We start from the raw sequence: 19,481 nt of genomic DNA, 5'->3' as shown, positions 1-19,481 counted from the left end.
CGACCTGTGCTATTCATCATAAAGAAAGAAAGAAAGAAAAGGTCATATTTGAATACCCTATATATTTGAGTATAAGCCGACCCAAGTATAAGCCAACCCCCCTAATTGTACCCTAAAAACTGGGAAAACTTAAGTGACTTGAGTATAAGCCGAGGTGGAAAATGCAGCAGCCACTGGTAAATTTCAAAAATAAAAATATATACTCCAAACAATTGTAATAACTAAGGAATCAGTAGGTTGAATGTTTTTCAATATTTATTGCTAAAGAAAAACTGAAAACTAGCAACAATAACTTTAAAATTTTAAATAAAGTGCAGAAAACCTTAGCTTAACAGGTAATCAAGCTAAATCACAAAGGTTAAAATCCTTCAAAACTGGATTCCTCCTCCTCCTCATCTGTATGTCCAAATAGCTCCAGCTGTATCTGATGCGAGTGTATCAGCATAGACATTGTCATCATCACTGAGTTCACAGATATCATCATCACTGCTGTTGGTCTTATACAGAGTGCAGAATACTGTGGGTTAAATAGTTCAGTGGCGTACAGTTCAGTTCAGCTGCCTACCTCTTCAGCTCGCGGTGACTTGTGGACTGAGCTGAAGCACTGCCTCTCCAGCTGACGGCAGAAGATGACTGGATACTACGTGCATTTGATTTGGTGAGTGCACACCAAATCAAATAACCTGTATGACCTGAGTATATTACTCCTATTTCAATGGTGTTCATGCATTTGCAGAAGTGCCTCATTAAAAATCAAAGAGAAGCCAAGTGATAAGGCCAGAAAAAGGAAGCCATGAAATGACAACAAATTAAATACTTCTGATAACTTAAAAGTTATGAGTCAAAGACAACTACCTAGTGAAAAAACAATTTACCCATTTGTACGAGGTCCTGATTGAGTTCCTCAAGCCAGTAGATGTCCATATCATCTAAGTCATAGCGGCATACAGATGCAGCCAACTCCATGATGTTGATGTAGCCAGTTTCTGCAGTCTCTGGGCTGGAGCAGTGAATGTATTTCCGTGGTCGGACAAACAGAACATCCTTTGCCTTCTCACCGGTAACCCTAGAAAAGCAAAAGAAAGACACTTGGGGCCGGGCGGTGGCGCTGGAGGTAAGGTTCCTGCCTTGCCTGCGCTAGTCTAGGACGGACCGCGGTTCGATCCCCCGGCGTCCCATATGGTCCCCCAAGAAGCCAGGAGCAACTTCTGAGCGCATAGCCAGGAGTAACCCCTGAGCGTCACAGGGTGTGGCCCAAAAACCAAAAAAAAAAAAAAAAAAAAAGAAAGACACTTGTAACAACGAGATTCTAGCAACTGATTGAATATGACTTTATCAGTACTCAGGCTATGTTCAGGAACCGCATGGCCCCCTTTCTTTTTATGAAATGCAAAGAGATGGCAAGACTAAAATTTAAAACAAAGTTTGGGAACCATTAATAGAAATAAAATGAAGATTTTTTTTTAAACTGACATACCAGGCTTAAAACTGTGTTAACAAGCCTAATAATAGCACCATAATAAGACTCCTGTCTGCTTTTCCAAGACACCATTTTATAATTTATTATCCAAACATGAGATCAAATATCTCTAATATACCTGATATGATCTTTTTTGTTTGTTTGTTTTTTAGGGGGCACACCCAGCGGCACTTAGGTATTACTTCTGGCTCTGCACTCAGAAATTGCTCCTGGCAGGCTTAGAGGACCATATAGGATACCGGGGATTTAACCAGGGTCTATCCTGGGTCGGCTGCATGCAAGGCAAATGCCCTATTGCTAATCTATTGCCCCAGCCCCCGATATGATCTTTTTATACACATACTGCCAGAAATAGTAAATCCAGTTTGGAACAGCTAAAAATCTTTTAGCAAAATCTTTGAAGATGAGCTCATAAACTCAGGTTAGTATGACCAGTTAAATTAGGTCAAATGGAAGGAACTCAAATGTGCATGCAGCTGCCCAATCAGAACTCATTATTAGTTATCAGCCTGTGGGTCTACTTCCCCACACACCAACAAAAACAAAACTTAAAACTACACTTTGACTAGATTACTGAAGACCTACATGTAATAAAGTGAAAGGACTAATCTCCATTCTCCAATATCTCAACTCCAGGTTGTTTGCCTTTTTTTAAAAAATATAAAACCTAGCTAAGGACTACTTAAATCATATAGAAAAATGAAAGCCGGCATAATCAAGTATCAAAGTTGTTCCACTATAACTGAGTTGCATATAATTACATCAGTAGCTTCAGTACACACTCCAGAACTAACTGTAGTTAAACAAAGATCACACCTTACTTTCCCCCAAACAGATACTTTCCCCTAGCTTCCTCTTCCCTTTATCCATCCCTTAGCGATGGGTAGCATTAGAGAGGCACTTTTGTCTGTTAACTACACCTTCCCTTCTCCTCATGTGGATTGACTCTGAACAATAAAGATCATATAGGGAGGATACTTGGCACTCAGTCCATGAGGCAGGAAGCCCCTTAATCCCATGTTTTTCTCTTATGTCTATCTTGTTTTCTTAATCCTTGCAGCACCAGCTTCAGACCCATTCACCTGGGATTGGATTATGGCAAGTGGAGCCTCTATACTGACCAGGACAAAGTTTAGAATAGAAAAATGATAAGAAATAGGTTCCTAACTACCTAAGCTGTACATTTCAAAAGGGCATAAAAAGAGAATTTGAGATTCCCTTTACAGTTCAAATAGATGTTCTACAAAATATATACAAATTTTACAGACAAATATATTTACTAGTTGTTTTTGTCTTTAAGTGAGAACATTCCACATTTGTAACTGTAATTAATGAGCCTTAAGTCAAGTATTCTTGGTCATTAACAGGCTAACAAAGAATAACTGAAGCCAAGCCAAATAGAACATATAGATCAGGTATAAAAAGTTCTGAACACTTGGAGCCGGCATAGTTGTAGGGCATTTGCCTTGCATGTGGCTGATCCAGGATGGACTCAGGTTCAATCCCTGGCATCCCATATGGCCCTCTGAGCCTGCCAGGAGCAATTTCTGAGCACAGAGCCAGGAGTAACCCCTGAGCACTGTCGGGTGTGGCCCAAAAACCAATAAAAATAAAAAAAGTCCTGAGCACTTTAAAAAGACTTTTCTGATCAAGAATTAGACCTGACAAAATTATTTAGGAAAAAGCTTCCCCCTTCATATACTGTTGTATAGCACTGAGGATTTTAGTTATAGTCATATCTTCAATTCATTTTACATAAATTACTGGCATTTCTAGAGCTCCTCTTTAACACTTTAAGAAACTAATGAGTTTAGTGGCATGATTAATGACTTCTATGACTAGCCTGGCTACTGGCCACTCTCCTGGTTCTAGACAAGGAAAAATGAAAGTTCTCTATGGTCTCCCAAAGTTTGCCTGTTGCCAAAACTGACCAGTGCTATTTTCAGACAGTGACTCTTCAAAGGGGGGCTACTCCCCTCATGTATTTAGTCCTGTTAGCCACAATCCTTTTGCCACTTGCCTTTCTACTCAGGTAGAACACTCTTGGAGGTTACAGCCTGGGCAGCTTGAAGTCCAACTTCATAAATATATTTGATTTTACAGCAGTCATTATGTAACTGCATGGTGGCTGAAGTTGGTAAGAGTCCATTGTTGCACTTATATGCTATCTTATCAGATATGCCAACTCCTACTCCAGCAACACCTGCGAAAGTCAGCAACACATTTCTAATGCTGCATTCTATATTTTCTACGTCAAAGAACCCTACAAACCCATCCTAGCCTCTTTGATAAGCCAATCCTGTATTGACCTGACCAGAATGTCTGTGATGCTCTCTGCTAATAGTTTGATGCATTTTTCATAGTTTAATAACCTTTTCAAGTGCTTGTCCACAAATGCCCCCAAAGAATCACAATGTGGTCCCAGCTTGTTACTCTGTCATTGAACATGTGAACCATCACATGAGACAAGTACTTAATGTTGTCCCCGTTTTTGATTTTTGATGTCCAGTTTACACAGCATGCCTTGGAAGGCCCTCTAATGGTTGCACTGCACCCATTCCTGACTAGCCTCAGTGTCTCCAACACAGGTTGGTGGGCAGGCAGGGTGTCCAGAGGCTTGGTGTTGATGGCAGCTGCCACTTGCTCTTGCAGGTACTGTAAGATAATCTGCAGCAATATTTGATACAGCCTGCCCTCCTTCCCTACTTGGCTGGACGGGGCCAAAGCTGGCCTCCCCCACCAGGTACAAGGACAGGCCTGGCTCTTCCTTGGTGCCATGGGGGGCTCGTCATAGTCTGAGCTTGTCCTCGGACTACATGATGGTGGTGGCAGGCATGGAAATCTCTTCCAGCAGTGGCCCAATGTTTCCCCTTTCTACCCTGGAAAAATATCGTTCTTACAACTGGAAGTTAATGGTAGATCCCTTTCTAGAAAGCAAATGATCATACAAACTCAATTTTGTAACCTGCTATGAAAAATATTGACAAAATACTTCATTTAAAATTATGGCTCCCTTCTACCACTCATTTAATAAAATGTTGCATTAATAGTGTGTTCTTGATGCAATGGCTATAAAGTTCAATATATTTAGAAAGAAAAACCTGAGAAGGGGTGCACAAAGGCATAACCACATTCTATACAAAAGATATTTTTAAGCCAAACTCATGATTTTATGTTATGGAGAAAATGATGAATGGTGATAGAGCACACAATAATATTAGGCAGTTACTTCATTTCTGTAAGATTTTATTTTCTCAGTTAAAATGGCTACAATCATAAATTATGATAAAACACTATAATCAAATATATAGGGTTATGAAAATAATAAGAAATAGAGTTTAGGACTCCTCCAAAGCCTTCTGCTGCCTGGCTAGACCCCTTTTGGGCTCAGCTGGTCCCTCAAACTCAAAGTGTCAATGTAGCTAGGAAGCTATATTCAGAAGTTGACATTTTGCTTCAGGTCAGAATCCCTGTGAAACATACAACCTCCTTATACTTCACTTCTTCATATTTTATGAAAAGAATATAATGACCTCCTAACTCTAGTCATCTAATCACACACCAAACAATGCAGATAAAACACTCCCAAATGCAATAGGCAGAATGCAAAAGCAACACAGAACCCTAGCTTGCTTAGCGAATGAATATGGTAGCCCTGAAATCTCAACTAGCAATATAACCCCTTTGATAAGGATTGTAGAGAGAAAATGTTGAGTATGTTAAAAAGGCAAAAGAAACAGTAGAACAGACATCCAACAAAACACAAAAGGACATGAGGAAATGAGGAAACTAAAACAGAACTAAAGAATTTGTTAAATGAGGGACTGGATCCATAAAGATGGTAGGGCCTTTTGCCTTACACATGGCCAACCTCTGGTTCCCTCAAGCTAACCAGGAGTGATCCCTGAGTACAGAGCCAGAAATAAGCTCTAAGCAATGCTGGGGGCAGCCCAAACAACAACAACAACAACAACAACAACAACAACAACAACAATGACAATGAAAACAACAACAAAAGAATCTGGTAGATAAATCGAAAAGCTCACTGGAAGGCATCAGTAGAAGAGTAAAAGTAGCTGAGGACAAAAATCTGTGAGCTCTAAGATGAGATATAGAAAATCTCCAGACACAAAAAGGATCTGCATGGCACCCCTTCATTAACAGTAGTGCAAACCACAGTGTCAAAAAAGAAAAAAAGAGAGTAAAGTAAAATGCCTGCCTCAGAAGTAGTTGGGGGAGAGTGTGTGGGAGGGAAAAGGGCATTAGGAAGGGCGAGAGGGAAACTGTTGACATTGGTGATGGTAAGTAAGAAATAATGAAGTGTGTTGTACACTGTATGACTATAGCTCAATCATGAACAACTTTACCTGGGGGGGAACCTGTAGTATGAACAGTCTTTAACCATGGTGCTTAAATTAAAAAATATAAAACCTCCAGACAAGGTCAGAAGATAAAAAAAAGCTTCACAATAAATGAACAGCTGACAACTCTGAATTTGAGAGGAACAACCTAAGAATCATTGGAGTCCCAGAGGTCCAGGAAGGCATCCAAAGCACTATTCAAAAAATAATCACTGAAAAGTTTCCATAGTTAATGAACATACTCCCAGATTCAAGGGGCCCAAATGGGTACCAGCTACTACTGACCCAAATAAAACACTCCAAGACACATACTAATTGGAATGAAGAAAGCCAACAATAGAGATTACTGGAAGCAGCAAGATCAGTGAAGGAAATTATATAATAGGAGAGTCCTTAAGATTTATAGCAGATTTATCAAATGAGACCCTAAGGATCCAAAGACAATGGTCGGATATAGTAAAAAAATTAATGGAAGAAATGCTTCATAAAGAATACTCAGTAAAACTCATGCAGTTTTAAAAGACTGAGACAACAGCTCAGAAACATCTGACTCAACCAAGTTTACAAGCTACAGTAAGAGAAGACAAATCTCACAAACATGCAAAACATCTAGATAACAATGACACAAAACCTCACGATAATAATCATATTTAATGCCAGTGGTATACATGCATCAATTAAGTGGAAGGTTAAATAAGACAACCACATCCGAAGTTCTGTTGCCTACAAAATCTCATTTGAACAGGAAGGGCAAATACTCAAAGCAAAAGGTTTAAAGACAGTATTTCAGGCTAACAACCCCCACAAAATGTTGGGGTGGCCATATTTATATCAGACAAAATCAACTTCAGACATGAAAAAGATATCACGGGAATCCAGATAGGTAAGGATGAAGTCAAGCTCTCACTGTTTGCAGTGATAGAATATTTAAAAACATCCTAAAGACTCTACCAAAAAGCTTCTAGAAACAATAGATACATATAGTAAAGTGGTAGGCTACAAAACTAACATGCAAAAATCTATGAATTTTCTATATACAAATAATCAAAGAGAAGAAACATTAAAAACAATCCCATTCACAACTGTACTTCAGAAAATCATGTACCATGGAGTCAACTTAACTAAAGATGGGAAAGACCCATACAAAAAAAAAAAAACAACTACAAAACATTTCTTCAAGAAGTGTTAAAGAAGGACCGAAGGAAATAGAGACATATACCCTGCTCATGGATTTGGAAGATTGATAACATCATTACAATGGCAATTCTTCACAAAGCATAGTAGAGATTTAATGCAATCCCTATACCTGTGATATTCTTCAGAGAAGAGGGTCAATCACTCTTAAAATTCATTTGGAACAATAAATGTCCATGAATAACCAAAGCAATCCTTGGGAAAAAGAAGATGGGAGGCATCACTTTCCCCAATTTTTAACTGTACTATAAAGCAATAGTCATTAAAACTGCATAGTATTAGAATAAAGACAAACACTCAGATTAATGGAAAAAACTTGAATATTCTGAGACTGACCGCCAGGTATATGATCAATTAATCTTTTTTTTTGTTTTTGGGTCACACCCAGCAGCTCTAAGGGGTTACTCCTGGCTCTGCACTCAGATATCACTCCTGGAAGGTTCGGGGGACCATATAGGATGCGGGAATTGAACTTGGGTCCATCCTGGGTCAGCCGCATGCAAGGCAAATGTTCTACTGTTCTGCTATCGCTACGGCCCCAATAAACCTTGGACAAGAAAAACAAATTGGAGCAAGTGTTTGGAAAACTGTTCTACTACATGCAAAAAACTGAACACAGACCTCTTTAACACCACACACAAAGAGCAAATACAAATAAATTAAAAACCTGATATCAAACCTGAGACCATAAGATGCATATAGGGAAACACAAGCAGAACACTCCATGACATTGATGCTTAAGGCATAATCATGGATAAAACATTACTGTCCAAGCAAATGGAAGCAAAGATACACAAATGAGACTAAACTAAACTGATAAGCTTCTGCAATTCAAAGGAAACAGTGAATAGGATTCAAAGGCTACCCACAGAATAGGAAAATATATTCACCCAATACCCATCAGAGAAGGAGTTAATATCTAAGATATATAAGGCAGTGATTGAACTTTACAAGAAAAAAAGCATCTAACCCCATCAAAATGGGGAGAAGAAATGAATAGAAATGTACTTAAAGAAGAAATACAGATGAACAAAGGGTACATGAAAAATGCTCCCCATTATAGCTAATCATCTTAAGCAGCAAAACCCTGCTTTCCTTAATCCCTTTACCCTGTATTCCCTAACAGAAGCACACCTGTTTTAATTTCCTCTCCCATCCTACCTGATTGGCTGGCACTGAGTCCAAACATACTCTTCCCTAATATAATAATATATATATTTCCCACCTATAATAAACTAAATTACCGTATTTTCTGGCATATAAGACAACTTTTTAACCCATGAAAAACTTCTTAAAAGTTGGGGGTCAGGGCCGGAGAGATAGCATGGAGGTAAGGCGTTTGCCTTTCATGCAGGAGGTCATTGGTTCGAATCCCGGCGTCCCATATGGTCCCCGTGCCTGCCAGGAGCAATTTCTGAGCATGGAGCCAGGAGTAACTCCTGAGCACTGCCGGGTGTGACCCAAAAACCACAAAAAAAAGTTGGGGGTCATTGTATATGCTAATATATGGCATGCTGAAACTTACTCGTTTCAGGGATGAGTGATCTGCACCTCTCTTACCTCCGCATCCCATCCAGCTGCCAGGCGTCATTACTCAGTCCTCTGCTTGTCCTGATTAATCTTTCAGGGCACACAGAGGAGCTGAGTTACCTAGCACTGCAACCCATCCAGCTGCTGGGTGTCATCACTGGTCTGTGGCTTTCTGGTGCTCAGTCCTTTGTTCAGCTTTTTAGGAACACAGAGGAGGTGCTCTTTCTCCCTCGAGCTATCCTATTAATCACTGCACCCCAGCCAGCTGCTCTTGAAGGAGCCCCCTCTCCCTACTCTCAATGTAGATCACAATTAAAAAAAAATCACAGTCACTCACTACAAATGACAATTGTAAAATGTAAAATGTAAGACTCCAAAGCCTAGCTTTATTAAACATATACTGTTAACCTTTGAGGGTTCAACACTTTTACTCTTATGTTTTTTTTAATTTCCCTTTGGTGTGCATTAAGAGAGGTAGTCTTATACGGCGAATATAGCCCAAACTCTATATTTTAACAGGAAAAGTAGGGGGTCGTCTTATATGCCCAGTAGTCTTATACGCCAGAAAATATGGTACTCTCCAATGTGGCTTGTGGATGCTTCTTTGTGAGTACTCTAATCGCCTAGGATCCAACCTCACCTGTGACTTCTACATCTTGGGATCTTACTTTACCAGCATCATTTATAATTGGTACCCAAACAGGGACACTGAACATGAACCTAAGGATAGTGAGTAAAATGATCCCCTCATATGTCAGGACCATGGTCTCTTGGTGGGTCAGGGCTAGAATTCACTGGGTGGTCAAAGCTATGCTAATTTTTTGGGTTTTGGCTAATGTTGCTACAACTTTCAGCATATCTCTTATTGGGATGGTAATATACATATTGGATAGCCTGACATTTCTTTTGATGTTATTTTGATGCATCTACATGCATCTCTATATAAAACTTTTGCTCAGGAATGTGAATGCCATGGTCTCTGAAATACCTTCTATATTACAGAGTAAAAGTACCTTCCCAGTGGTGATGTACTCTTGAAATAGAAACCTTTCCAAGGCCAATAATTTGGCACTCACACTGGCATTAAATGGAGAAATCACCATCTGCTAGATTTAGCACCTTGGGCAAGGGAAATACCCATAACAAAGCAGCTACTGCCCCTTTAGACTCAAAGGCGGAAAGGAACTCAGTAGAAACATCTAGGCCTCATGAACCAAGCCTCTACTTTATGAAAGCTTGAACATAGTCTCACTCAGATGGTTCAAAAAGCCCTGCACCCCACATGGACCAATATTGCTGTATTGTGTTGAATTCCTTACTGTCTGGAGTGAGGTATGTTTTGTACTACTAAGGATTTTCAAAAGCTAGGCTTTGCCTGAGACCATTGCAGTTTTGACAGTGGAAGATGTGGCTTAATCATGAGGCTAAGACTAAACTCCATACTCTAAATCATTCTGGTAGGAGAATTTCAGGGGTTCATATAACTTATGAGATGTTAATCAGAGAAGGGCAGTATGCTAATATTATGGTACAGGTCTGTGAGAGAGTGTTGTGGGCTTGGGAAAAAAATTGATGCTGATAATGAATTTAAGGGTATCCATACAAAGATTTTCCAGGGAGTTTCCAAGCCATACACAGAATTTCTGGGGGGGAAACTGACAGGTGAGAATGCTAATAAAGATTGCCAGGCGATCTTGGGAGAGAGGAGAGAGGAAAGAGGAGAGAGGAGAGAGAAGAGAAGAGAGAGGAGACAGGAGAGAGAGAAGAGAGAGAGAAACTATGTTATGGGGTACCAAACTTTTAGCTTGTTGAAATGTTGGTTCAATCAAATACAAAACACACCTTCATGCTGCTGAGGTTTATTCAGTTCTGAGACAAACTCAGGATAATGAGGGTGGGTCAGGCTATTTCCCCAGGGAATATAGAGCATCTTCTAACACTGCCCCTTGGAGGGCACCACCTGAACCTTATCTGAGGTGTGACAAGGGAAACCTCTAGGCTAGGCAACTCGACTAGTAATACTGTTGTGAATTACTGGAAAAGAGGCCAGCCCCACGTTTTATAGGTTCAGGACAAAATAGGGCATCTTCGAGGAAACTGCATGATTTTTCTTGCACCTGCCTCTTGAGACTGCTCCCCAATCATATCGTCTCGGGAAACTGGGTATGGGGCCAGGCCTAGGCCCCAAAGAATCAGGGGACATTCCCACTGGCGTCCCACCCCCAGGTAGGGCCAACAAAGATTTTATCAACAGATTCACTACAATCTGTTACTGCGCTGAGACTGTAACCATAACACCAGCCCAGTGCCCCTACAAATTAAATATGGTATAAAGGGGCCGATCTGATCAGGCACTGTAGACGTGCTCTGGGGAAGAAACAGTCTAACTATTAAGGGACTCACCATTCTGGTGGGGGTGAGAGATGCAGATCATGTTTGAGAAATAATAATTGTCATTTTTGTGCCATATTTGGACTTTTGAGAAAGGAGAGTGCATAGCCCAGCTTCTGTTACTCCCCTTTGTAATGCCTGGTTCCTCTCTTCCCCCTAGGACTGGAGGCTTTGGGAGTAACAACCTCCATGCCTTCGATAATCCCCTTTAATGCTAAGCTTTTACTGCTAAGCTTACACAACCAGAGCACCAAATGTTAACCCTTGAGATTCATGGCAAGTCATATAAAGGCATGTGACAGAGGTGCAGAGATTTCTGTCATCTCCTTAGAACACTGGCTCTGTAATTTGGACTTGCAAAATATACCTCATGGCCTGGAGGGAATAGGTGAATTTTATCTTTCTTCTCTGTTCGAGGAAGTATAAGGTAACTAAAATGCATTGGCCCTGAAGGACAGATAGCCACTTTCCTACCATACTAGCTCCCATATCTCTGAATCTATGGGACTGAGATTTACATAATCAGTAGGGTGCTGAATATCACATCCCTCACCCAGCCCCCTCTCTGGTCATTAGTTCAGAGGCCAAGCCTTTTTAATTGGGGCCGCTGCAGTTCAGCACCCTCCACCTCCTTCACATTCAGTGGAAACCCCAAGATTCTGTGTGGACACCACAGTGGCCCTTAATAACAGAAAATTAAAGAAGCCATTAGACTTGGTAGAAGAACAACTTAAAATGGGACATATTGAAAGCTCATTTTCAGATTGGAAATCTCCTATTTTTGTTATACAAATGAAGTTAAGCAAATGGTTGTTAACTGATTTAAGGAATGTTAATTCTACTAATGTCCCCATGAGGACATTACAACCCAGCCTCCCCACTCCAGCAGCTATTGCTAAAGATTAGCCATTAGTTATGATAGACCTAAAAGACTGCTTTTTAACATACTCAGAAGACTGCAAATGCTTTGCATTTTCTTTTTTTTTTATATATAAATCTTTATTTAAGCACCATGATTAAAAGCATGTTTGTAGTTGGGGTTCAGTCATAAACAAAATACCTCCCATCCTCTCCTGCCCTGCCTGTATTTGCGACAGACATTCTACTTTTCTCATTCTTTAACATTGTCATGTTAGTTGTTAGTGTAGTTATTTCCCTAATAGCATTCACCACTTTTTGTGGTGAGCTTCAAATTGTGAGCTGGTTTTCCGGCCCTTCCAGCCCTTAACTCTATTGTCTCTGGGCCTTATTACAGTAATGTCTTTAAATTTTATTAAAACCCATAGATGAGAGAGACTATTCTGTGTCTTTCTCTCTCCCTCTGACTTATTTCACTCAGCACAATAGATTCCATGTCCATCCATATATAGGAAAATTTCATGACTTCATCTTTCCTGACGATTACATAATATTCCATTGTGTATATGTACCACAGTTTCTTTAGCCATTGATCTGCTGAAGGGCATCTTGGTTGTTTCCAGAGTCTAGCTATTGTAAATAGCACTAAAACGAGTATAGGTGTGAGACAGGGATTTTTCTATTGTATTTTTGTGTTCCTAGGGTATATCCCTAGGAGTGGACTAGCTGGACTAGATGGCATTCCCACTAGCAGTGAATAAGAGTTCCTCTCTCTCCACATTCCCACCAGCACTGATTGTTCTTGTTCTTTGTGATGTGTGCCAATCTCTGTGATGTGAGATGGGACCTCATTGAAGTTTTGGTTGCTGAGAGCAAATTTTTTAGACTCCACAACACCATATCATAGATAGGCTGAAGCTGTGCTCTGGATTTTATTCTCCTGCCCAGACTATTTCAAAAGACTTAGAGGAGACGTATATATCTCTTTGAGTATTTCTTTAGATGTATTTTCTTAATAGGAATAACTCTTATAGTCTATCTTCTTATGTAGCAGCAATTCCCCCATTTTTTGGATCTATTTAGTAGGTAATTCTAACAGATAAGTTTCTCTAGTGTTCTGAGTTCATGTTAGAACATTATTATTGAGATTTTTTAGCTTGTTATTTTTACCCCCATATGCACCAGTATATGGCATTGTTGTTTTTTGCCACATGGCATTGTTGTTTTTTGCATAGGCACATTAAAATGGGGGAAAACTAGCTCTTATCTAATAGAGATAGGAACACATAAATTTTATAGTGCAATGGGGCCTTAAATCCTGAACACTAGTCATAGTGACTTGGCTTAGGCTTCAGAAGATGGAACATTGATCACTCACCCATGAACCTTTTACCCCATCTACGAAAACAGCAGTTTTCTACACCAGCACCAGAAATTGAACTTCTACCAGGGAAGACCCTACTGCTGCCCCGGCATCGACTTAGGTTCATATGACACCCTGACGACTTGGTAACTGCAACAGCCTGCTTTCAGGGTAGGGTTCTCTGCATTGCCACCTACTGGTGAGATGAAGCCAGAAGAAACCACCCTGACTTTGCCATAGGATCTATACAGAAACCAGGATCTCTAACTACAGAAACCTGATAGCAATAATCGTAATGGTGAAGAGCTTTTACTGGGACCACAGAGAAAAACTTTGGGGTTAGACAACACAGCATGCCTGGATCCTGTAACTATTTATTTACAATAGCCAAAATCTGGAAACAAATCAAGTGTCTGAGAACAGATGAGTGGCTAAAGAAACTGTGGTACATTTTACACAATGGAATACTATGCAGCTGTTAGGGAAAATGAAGACATAAAAATTGCTTATACATGGATGGGTATGAAGAGTGAATTATTATGCTGAGTGAAATGAGTCAGAGGTAGAGATTACTATATCTCTGGATATAATAATATCCAGAGGCAATAGTGATTTGGGCCAGGAGGACCAGTCTATGATAGGAAGCTTTCTGCAGACAACAGTGAGTGCAGCTAGAATAGATAAGTGTCTAGATAATTGGAACAGATCACTATAGACAAGAACTAGGTGCTGAAATGGGGATAAAGTAATATACATGTTATACATTCATTAAATTAGTGCAAACCACATTGTCACAGAGCATGAGAGAGAGAACAAGAGAGTGAATGAGAGAGCAAGAGAGAGAAAGAAGTAAAATGCCTTCCCCTAGGCAGTTGAGTGTGGAGGTGGAAAGGAAACTGGGGACATTGTGGCAGGAAAAGTGCACAGGTGAAGAAGGATGGTGTACATTTTATGACAACTCATTCATGAACAATTTTGTAACCATGGTTCTTAAAGTAATAAAAATTGCTGGTAATAGACTTGAATGAAGACATAGAAATAATAATTATTGGATATTTCAACACCTCTATATCACTTCTTGATAGATCAACTAGACTAAAACTCACAAGGAAATACTGGCTTTGAAAGAAATGGAAGAGAGGTTCACTATATTTTTATTTTTCATTTTGGTTATTGGGCCACACCTGATGGTGCTCAGGGGTTATTCCTGGCTCTGCACTCAGAAATTGCTCCTGGCAGGCTCGGAGGACCATATGGAATGCTGAGGAACGAACCTGGATCTATTCCAGGTCAGCAGTGTGCATGACAAACACCCTACCACTGTGCTCTCACTCTAGTCCCTACTACATTTTCATGTTTTTTTCATTCCGCAAAAGCTAAATACATTCTTCTCCAATACACATGGGATATTCTCCAAGATAGACCACACGCTGAGCCATAACTCACATCTCCATAAAGTAAAAAAGATATAAACTGTATTGTCTTCTCAGACCATGATGCACTGACAAAAAAGTTAATCCAAAGAGAAATGGAAAAATAGCTAAACGCCTGAATATTAAACAGCTCACTACTAAACAACTGTGATTCAGATAAGAAGTCAGAGGGAAAATAAAGATTCATAGAAATAAATGAGAATGAGGACTTGAGTTAGTGAACTTGTGGGACACAGTAAAAGCATTGTTTGGAAGGAAGTTCATAGCTATGCAAATTTCCATCAGGAAGGAAGAAGGGTCCACATAAATCAGTTAACTGATAGAGACCAACAAAAGGAGACCAAAGCAGGCAGGATGAAGGAATAATAAAACTTAGAACAAAAATTAGTGAACTAGAACTCCCCCCCAAAAAAACCCTTCCAGTGCAAAAGATTAATTAAAACAAGAGCTGGGGCTTTGAAAAAAAAAAGCAATATCAACAAACTACTAGCAAGACTCAAAAAGAAAGAGAGAAAACTCTAATCAACTGAAAAAAATGAAAGTGGGAAATCTCACAAGAGATACCACAGAAACTCAAAGGCTTATCAGTTATTTGATAATCTTTATGCCAAAAAAGTGAAAAAAAAAGTAATTCTTGGACTAAGATTGAGCCAAGAAAAATATGGAACATGTGAACAGATAGACCAATTACTTTTGAAGAAATCATAACAGTAATCAAAATCTCACAACCCCTCCAAAGTCCATGCTTAGACACATTCAGTAATATGTCCTTTCCCTTATTTGTTTTTTGAATTTTGGCTATACTTAGCAGGCTTGGGGACCATATGGGTTGCTGGTGATAAAACTCCATGCAAGGCAATGCCCTACCAAATGTATTATCACTCCCACCTTCTTTCAAACCTTTAAAGAAGAGCTACTGCCAGTCCTTTTCAGGTCCTTTCAGGAAACTGAAGAAACTAAACACTCCCAAACAGTTTCTATGAAGCAAATACTACCCTGATACCAAAAGGAGACAGAACAAAAAAAGGAGAACTGCAGAACAATATACCTGATGAACATAGATACAAAGAGCATCAGAAGGCTCACAGTGATAACACAGCAGGGAGGTCACTTGACTTGCATGAGGGCAACCTAGGTTTGATCCCTGGCATCTCATATGATCCCTGAGCCCACCAGGAGTGATTCCTGAGTGCAGAGCCAGGAGTAACCCCAGAGCAGCACTGGATGTGGCCCCCAAAACAAAACAAAACAAAAAAACAAAAAGATCCTCAACTAAATACCGTGAATCAGATCCAACATCTGATATCATACATCATGACTGAATGAGATTCATCCCGTGGATGAAAGGATGGTTTAATATATGGAAGTTAATGTAAAATACCATATCAATAAGAAAAAAATCATATGATCATATCAATAGACACAGAGAAAGCATTTTACCAGATCCAGCACCCATTCATGATAAAACAAATTCTCAATAAAATGAGAATTGAAGAAGTTTCTTCAACTTAGTCAAAAGGCCATAGCAAACATTATACTCAACAGGGAAAAGCTAAAGGCTTTTCCTCTAAAGTCAGGCAAAAGAAAAGGTTTCCCAGCCTTACCTCTTCTATTCAATATAGTACTTGAAGTACTTGCTATAGCAATAAGCCAATAAAAAGAGTTTAATAGCACCCATAGAGGAAAGAAATAAGTCAAGCTTTCACTTGACAGACTATTTGCAGATAACATTATTCTATTATGCATCTAGAAGACCCTAAAAAAATAATTATCAGGTTACAAAATCAACATGCAAAATTCCATGACTTTCCTATATAAAAATAATGAAAGTAAATAGAATTTTAAAAAGCAGTACCATTGGGGCTGGAGAGATAGCATGGAGGTAAGGCGTTTGCCTTTCATGCAGAAGGTCATCGGTTTGAATCCCAGCATCCCATATGGTCCCCCGAGCCTGCCAGGAGCGATTTCTGAGCGTGAAGCCAGGAGCAACCCCTGAGCACTGCCCGGTGTGACACCCCTCCCCCCAAAAAAAACCCAAAACCAAAACAAATCTAAACTAAAAAAGCAGTACCATTCACAATTGTCATTTAGAAAATCAAGTACCTGGGGATTGGCTTAAAGATGTAAAAGACCAATAAAAAGAAAACTACAAACTACTACTTAAGGAAATAAAGGAAGACAGAAAGAAATGAAAACACATTCCCTGTTCATTGGGAGAATTAACACCATAAAATGGCAATACTCCCCAAAGTTCTGTATAGATTCAATGCAATCTCTGTAAGGATTCATGACACTTTTCAAAGGAATAGATTAAACATTCCTGAAATTCATATGTAACAAAAAATGCCTCTTGAAGAAATAAAGCAATCCCTGGGGAAAAAAGACGGAAGGCATAAATTTCCCCAAATTCAAACTGTAAAAGGAGTACTAATTAAAAGAGCATGGTACTGGAATAAAAACAAACCCTCATATCAATGAAGTAGAGTTGAAAATCCAAAAACAGTCTCTCAGGTATATGGTCAGATAATCTTCAATAAAGAGAAAAATATGAAGTGGAACAAGGAAATTCTCTTTAATAACTGGGGCTAGGAAAACTGGTTAGCTATGTGCAAAAATGAACTTAGACCTCTTTATAATACAATGCATAAAAGCTAAATCAAAATAGATTAAAGATCTTGATATCAGAACTGAATCTATAAGAGGAAAATCTACACAGAGAAAAACACAGGCAGAAAAAGACATTGAAGCTAGAAGCATCTTTAAGGATGAAGTACCACCATCCAAGCATTTGGATGCAAAGATAAATAAATGGGACTACATTAAATTAAGAAATTTCTGCACCTCAATGTAAATAAGACAACCAGAATACAGACAGACCATAGACTTGGTGAAATTATTTTACTATCACTCATCCAATAAAGGGTTAATATCCAAGATATATAAAGGACCAGTTGAACTTTACAAGAAAAAAAGCCAACCATATCAAAAAAACAGAGAGAAGAGATGAAAAGAAACTTCATCAAAGAAGATATAAAAATGTCCAAAAAGAATATGAAAAATGCGGGCCTGGTGGTGGCGCTAAAGGTAAGGTGCCTGCCTTGCCTGCGCTAGCCTTGGATGGACCGCGGTTCGATCCCCCGGTGTCCCATATGGTCCCCCAAGCCAGGAGCAACTTCTGAGCACATAGCCAGGAGTAACCCCTGAGTGTTACCGGGTGTGACCCAAAAACCAAAAAAAAAAAAAAAAAAAAAAAAAAAGAATATGAAAAATGCTCTATGTCACTAATCATCAGGGAAATGAGAAAACAATCAGACATTACCTAACACTAAAGAGATTCTGGCCCCAGATTCATCTCTTTCTAAAAGGACTACTTTTCTATTTATCTCAATTACTTCAAATTCTATATAAAATAAGGTAGAGTACATGGGGCCAGAACAGTTGTGCAAGCGGTATGGCGTCTGCCTTGCATGCACTTATCTAGGACAGACCGTGGTTCAATCCTCAGGTGTCCTATATGATTTCCCAAGCCAGGACTGATTTCTGAGTGCATAGCCAGGAGTAACCCCTGAGCATCACCGAGTATGGCCCAACACCCTCTCCCCAAAAAGGTAGAGTACAAATATTTTAGCATGTTTGGGCCAGAGCAATAGAACAGCAGGTTGCACTGTACAGGGTTAACTGCTGAGCACAAAGCCAAGAATGAGCACCTCTGGGTAAGACTCAAAATAAAACTCTATCTAGCAGATAGATAGGGAGGTCTTGTTTTAGGGTCACACTTGGCTGTGCACAGGGGTAATTTCCAGCTCTTCACTCAAGAATCATTCCTGGAGAGTTCAAGGGACCATAGGGGAAATCAGGAATTGAACCTGGGCCAGCTGTGTACAAGGCAAATGCCCTACCTGCTGTGCTATCACTCTGATCCCATCTAGCAGGTTTATTAAGACTAGAAGAAAGCAAAGAGGACTATCTTTAAGATCTTGTAGTATACAAAGATATTTAAAATAGCATACAAATACATTAACCATAAAGGAAGAGAAAAAACTTGCTTATCAAAATATATAATTAAGGAAATATTGATGGTTATTGATGTAGAATTAATTTCCAACACCACATTTGGTTTCCCAAGCCCCACCATAAATGATCCCTGTTCATAGAGCCAGGAGTAAGTCCTAAATACCACTAGGTGGGGCCCCAAAACAACCAACCAAACAAACAAAAATATAAAGTCAAAAAGCAATCTGTAGGGGCTGGAGCAATAGTACAGTAGTAAGGTGTTTGCCTTGAACACGGCCAACCCTGGTTCAATTCCTGGCATCCCCGAGCCTGCCAGGAGCAATTTCTGAGCACAGAGCCAGGAGTAACCTCTGAGCACTGCTGGGTGTGGCCCAAAAACCAAACATAACATGAAACAATTAAAATTTTAATTTATTTTTATGAATCAAACCTTTATTTTTATATTTTTTAGCTTTTAAAGACATTCATTAGTGCTCAGGATTTATATCTGGCTGTGCTTAGGAATCACTCTTGGTGATGTTCAGGGACCATAAGTGGTGTCAGAGATTGAACCCTGTCAGGTGTGTGTGTGCAAGATATTCCCACTTGTAATATCTCTCTGGCCCCAGTTGTTAGCTCTTATAATAGAAATACAGGATAAGCTGCCAAGCCAACTGAACTAATACACTAAATAGGCATAAATTATTTCAATGTTAGCTGTTTCCTCTAAGGATCCCAAATGGAAAGGTTAGATCTATTTTTTGTTTTGTTTTGGAGTTATACCCAGCAACGCTCAGGGCTTACTCCTGGCTCTACACTCTACATTTGGGGAACCATATGGATTGCCCAATATCGAACCTGGGTCAGCTTCTGGCATG

The 19,481-nt window shown here is 39.5% G+C and overlaps 1 protein-coding gene across 1 annotated transcript in view; it reads right to left on the bottom strand.

The window, feature by feature from the left end:
* JADE3 (jade family PHD finger 3) overlaps positions 1 to 19,481 on the bottom strand; it is an 82,620-nt gene that overhangs the window by 43,152 nt on the left and 19,987 nt on the right. The window contains exon 4 of the mRNA XM_049767405.1: positions 876 to 1,066. Coding sequence (XP_049623362.1) covers positions 876 to 1,066 — 191 coding nt within the window. The remainder of the gene's footprint in view (positions 1 to 875; positions 1,067 to 19,481) is intronic.

The sequence above is a fragment of the Suncus etruscus genome, chromosome X (assembly GCF_024139225.1).
Source record: "Suncus etruscus isolate mSunEtr1 chromosome X, mSunEtr1.pri.cur, whole genome shotgun sequence".
NCBI lineage: Eukaryota > Metazoa > Chordata > Mammalia > Eulipotyphla > Soricidae > Suncus > Suncus etruscus.
The sequence above is the reverse complement of the archived record's forward strand: the minus strand, read 5'-3'. Positions and strand labels throughout refer to the sequence as shown.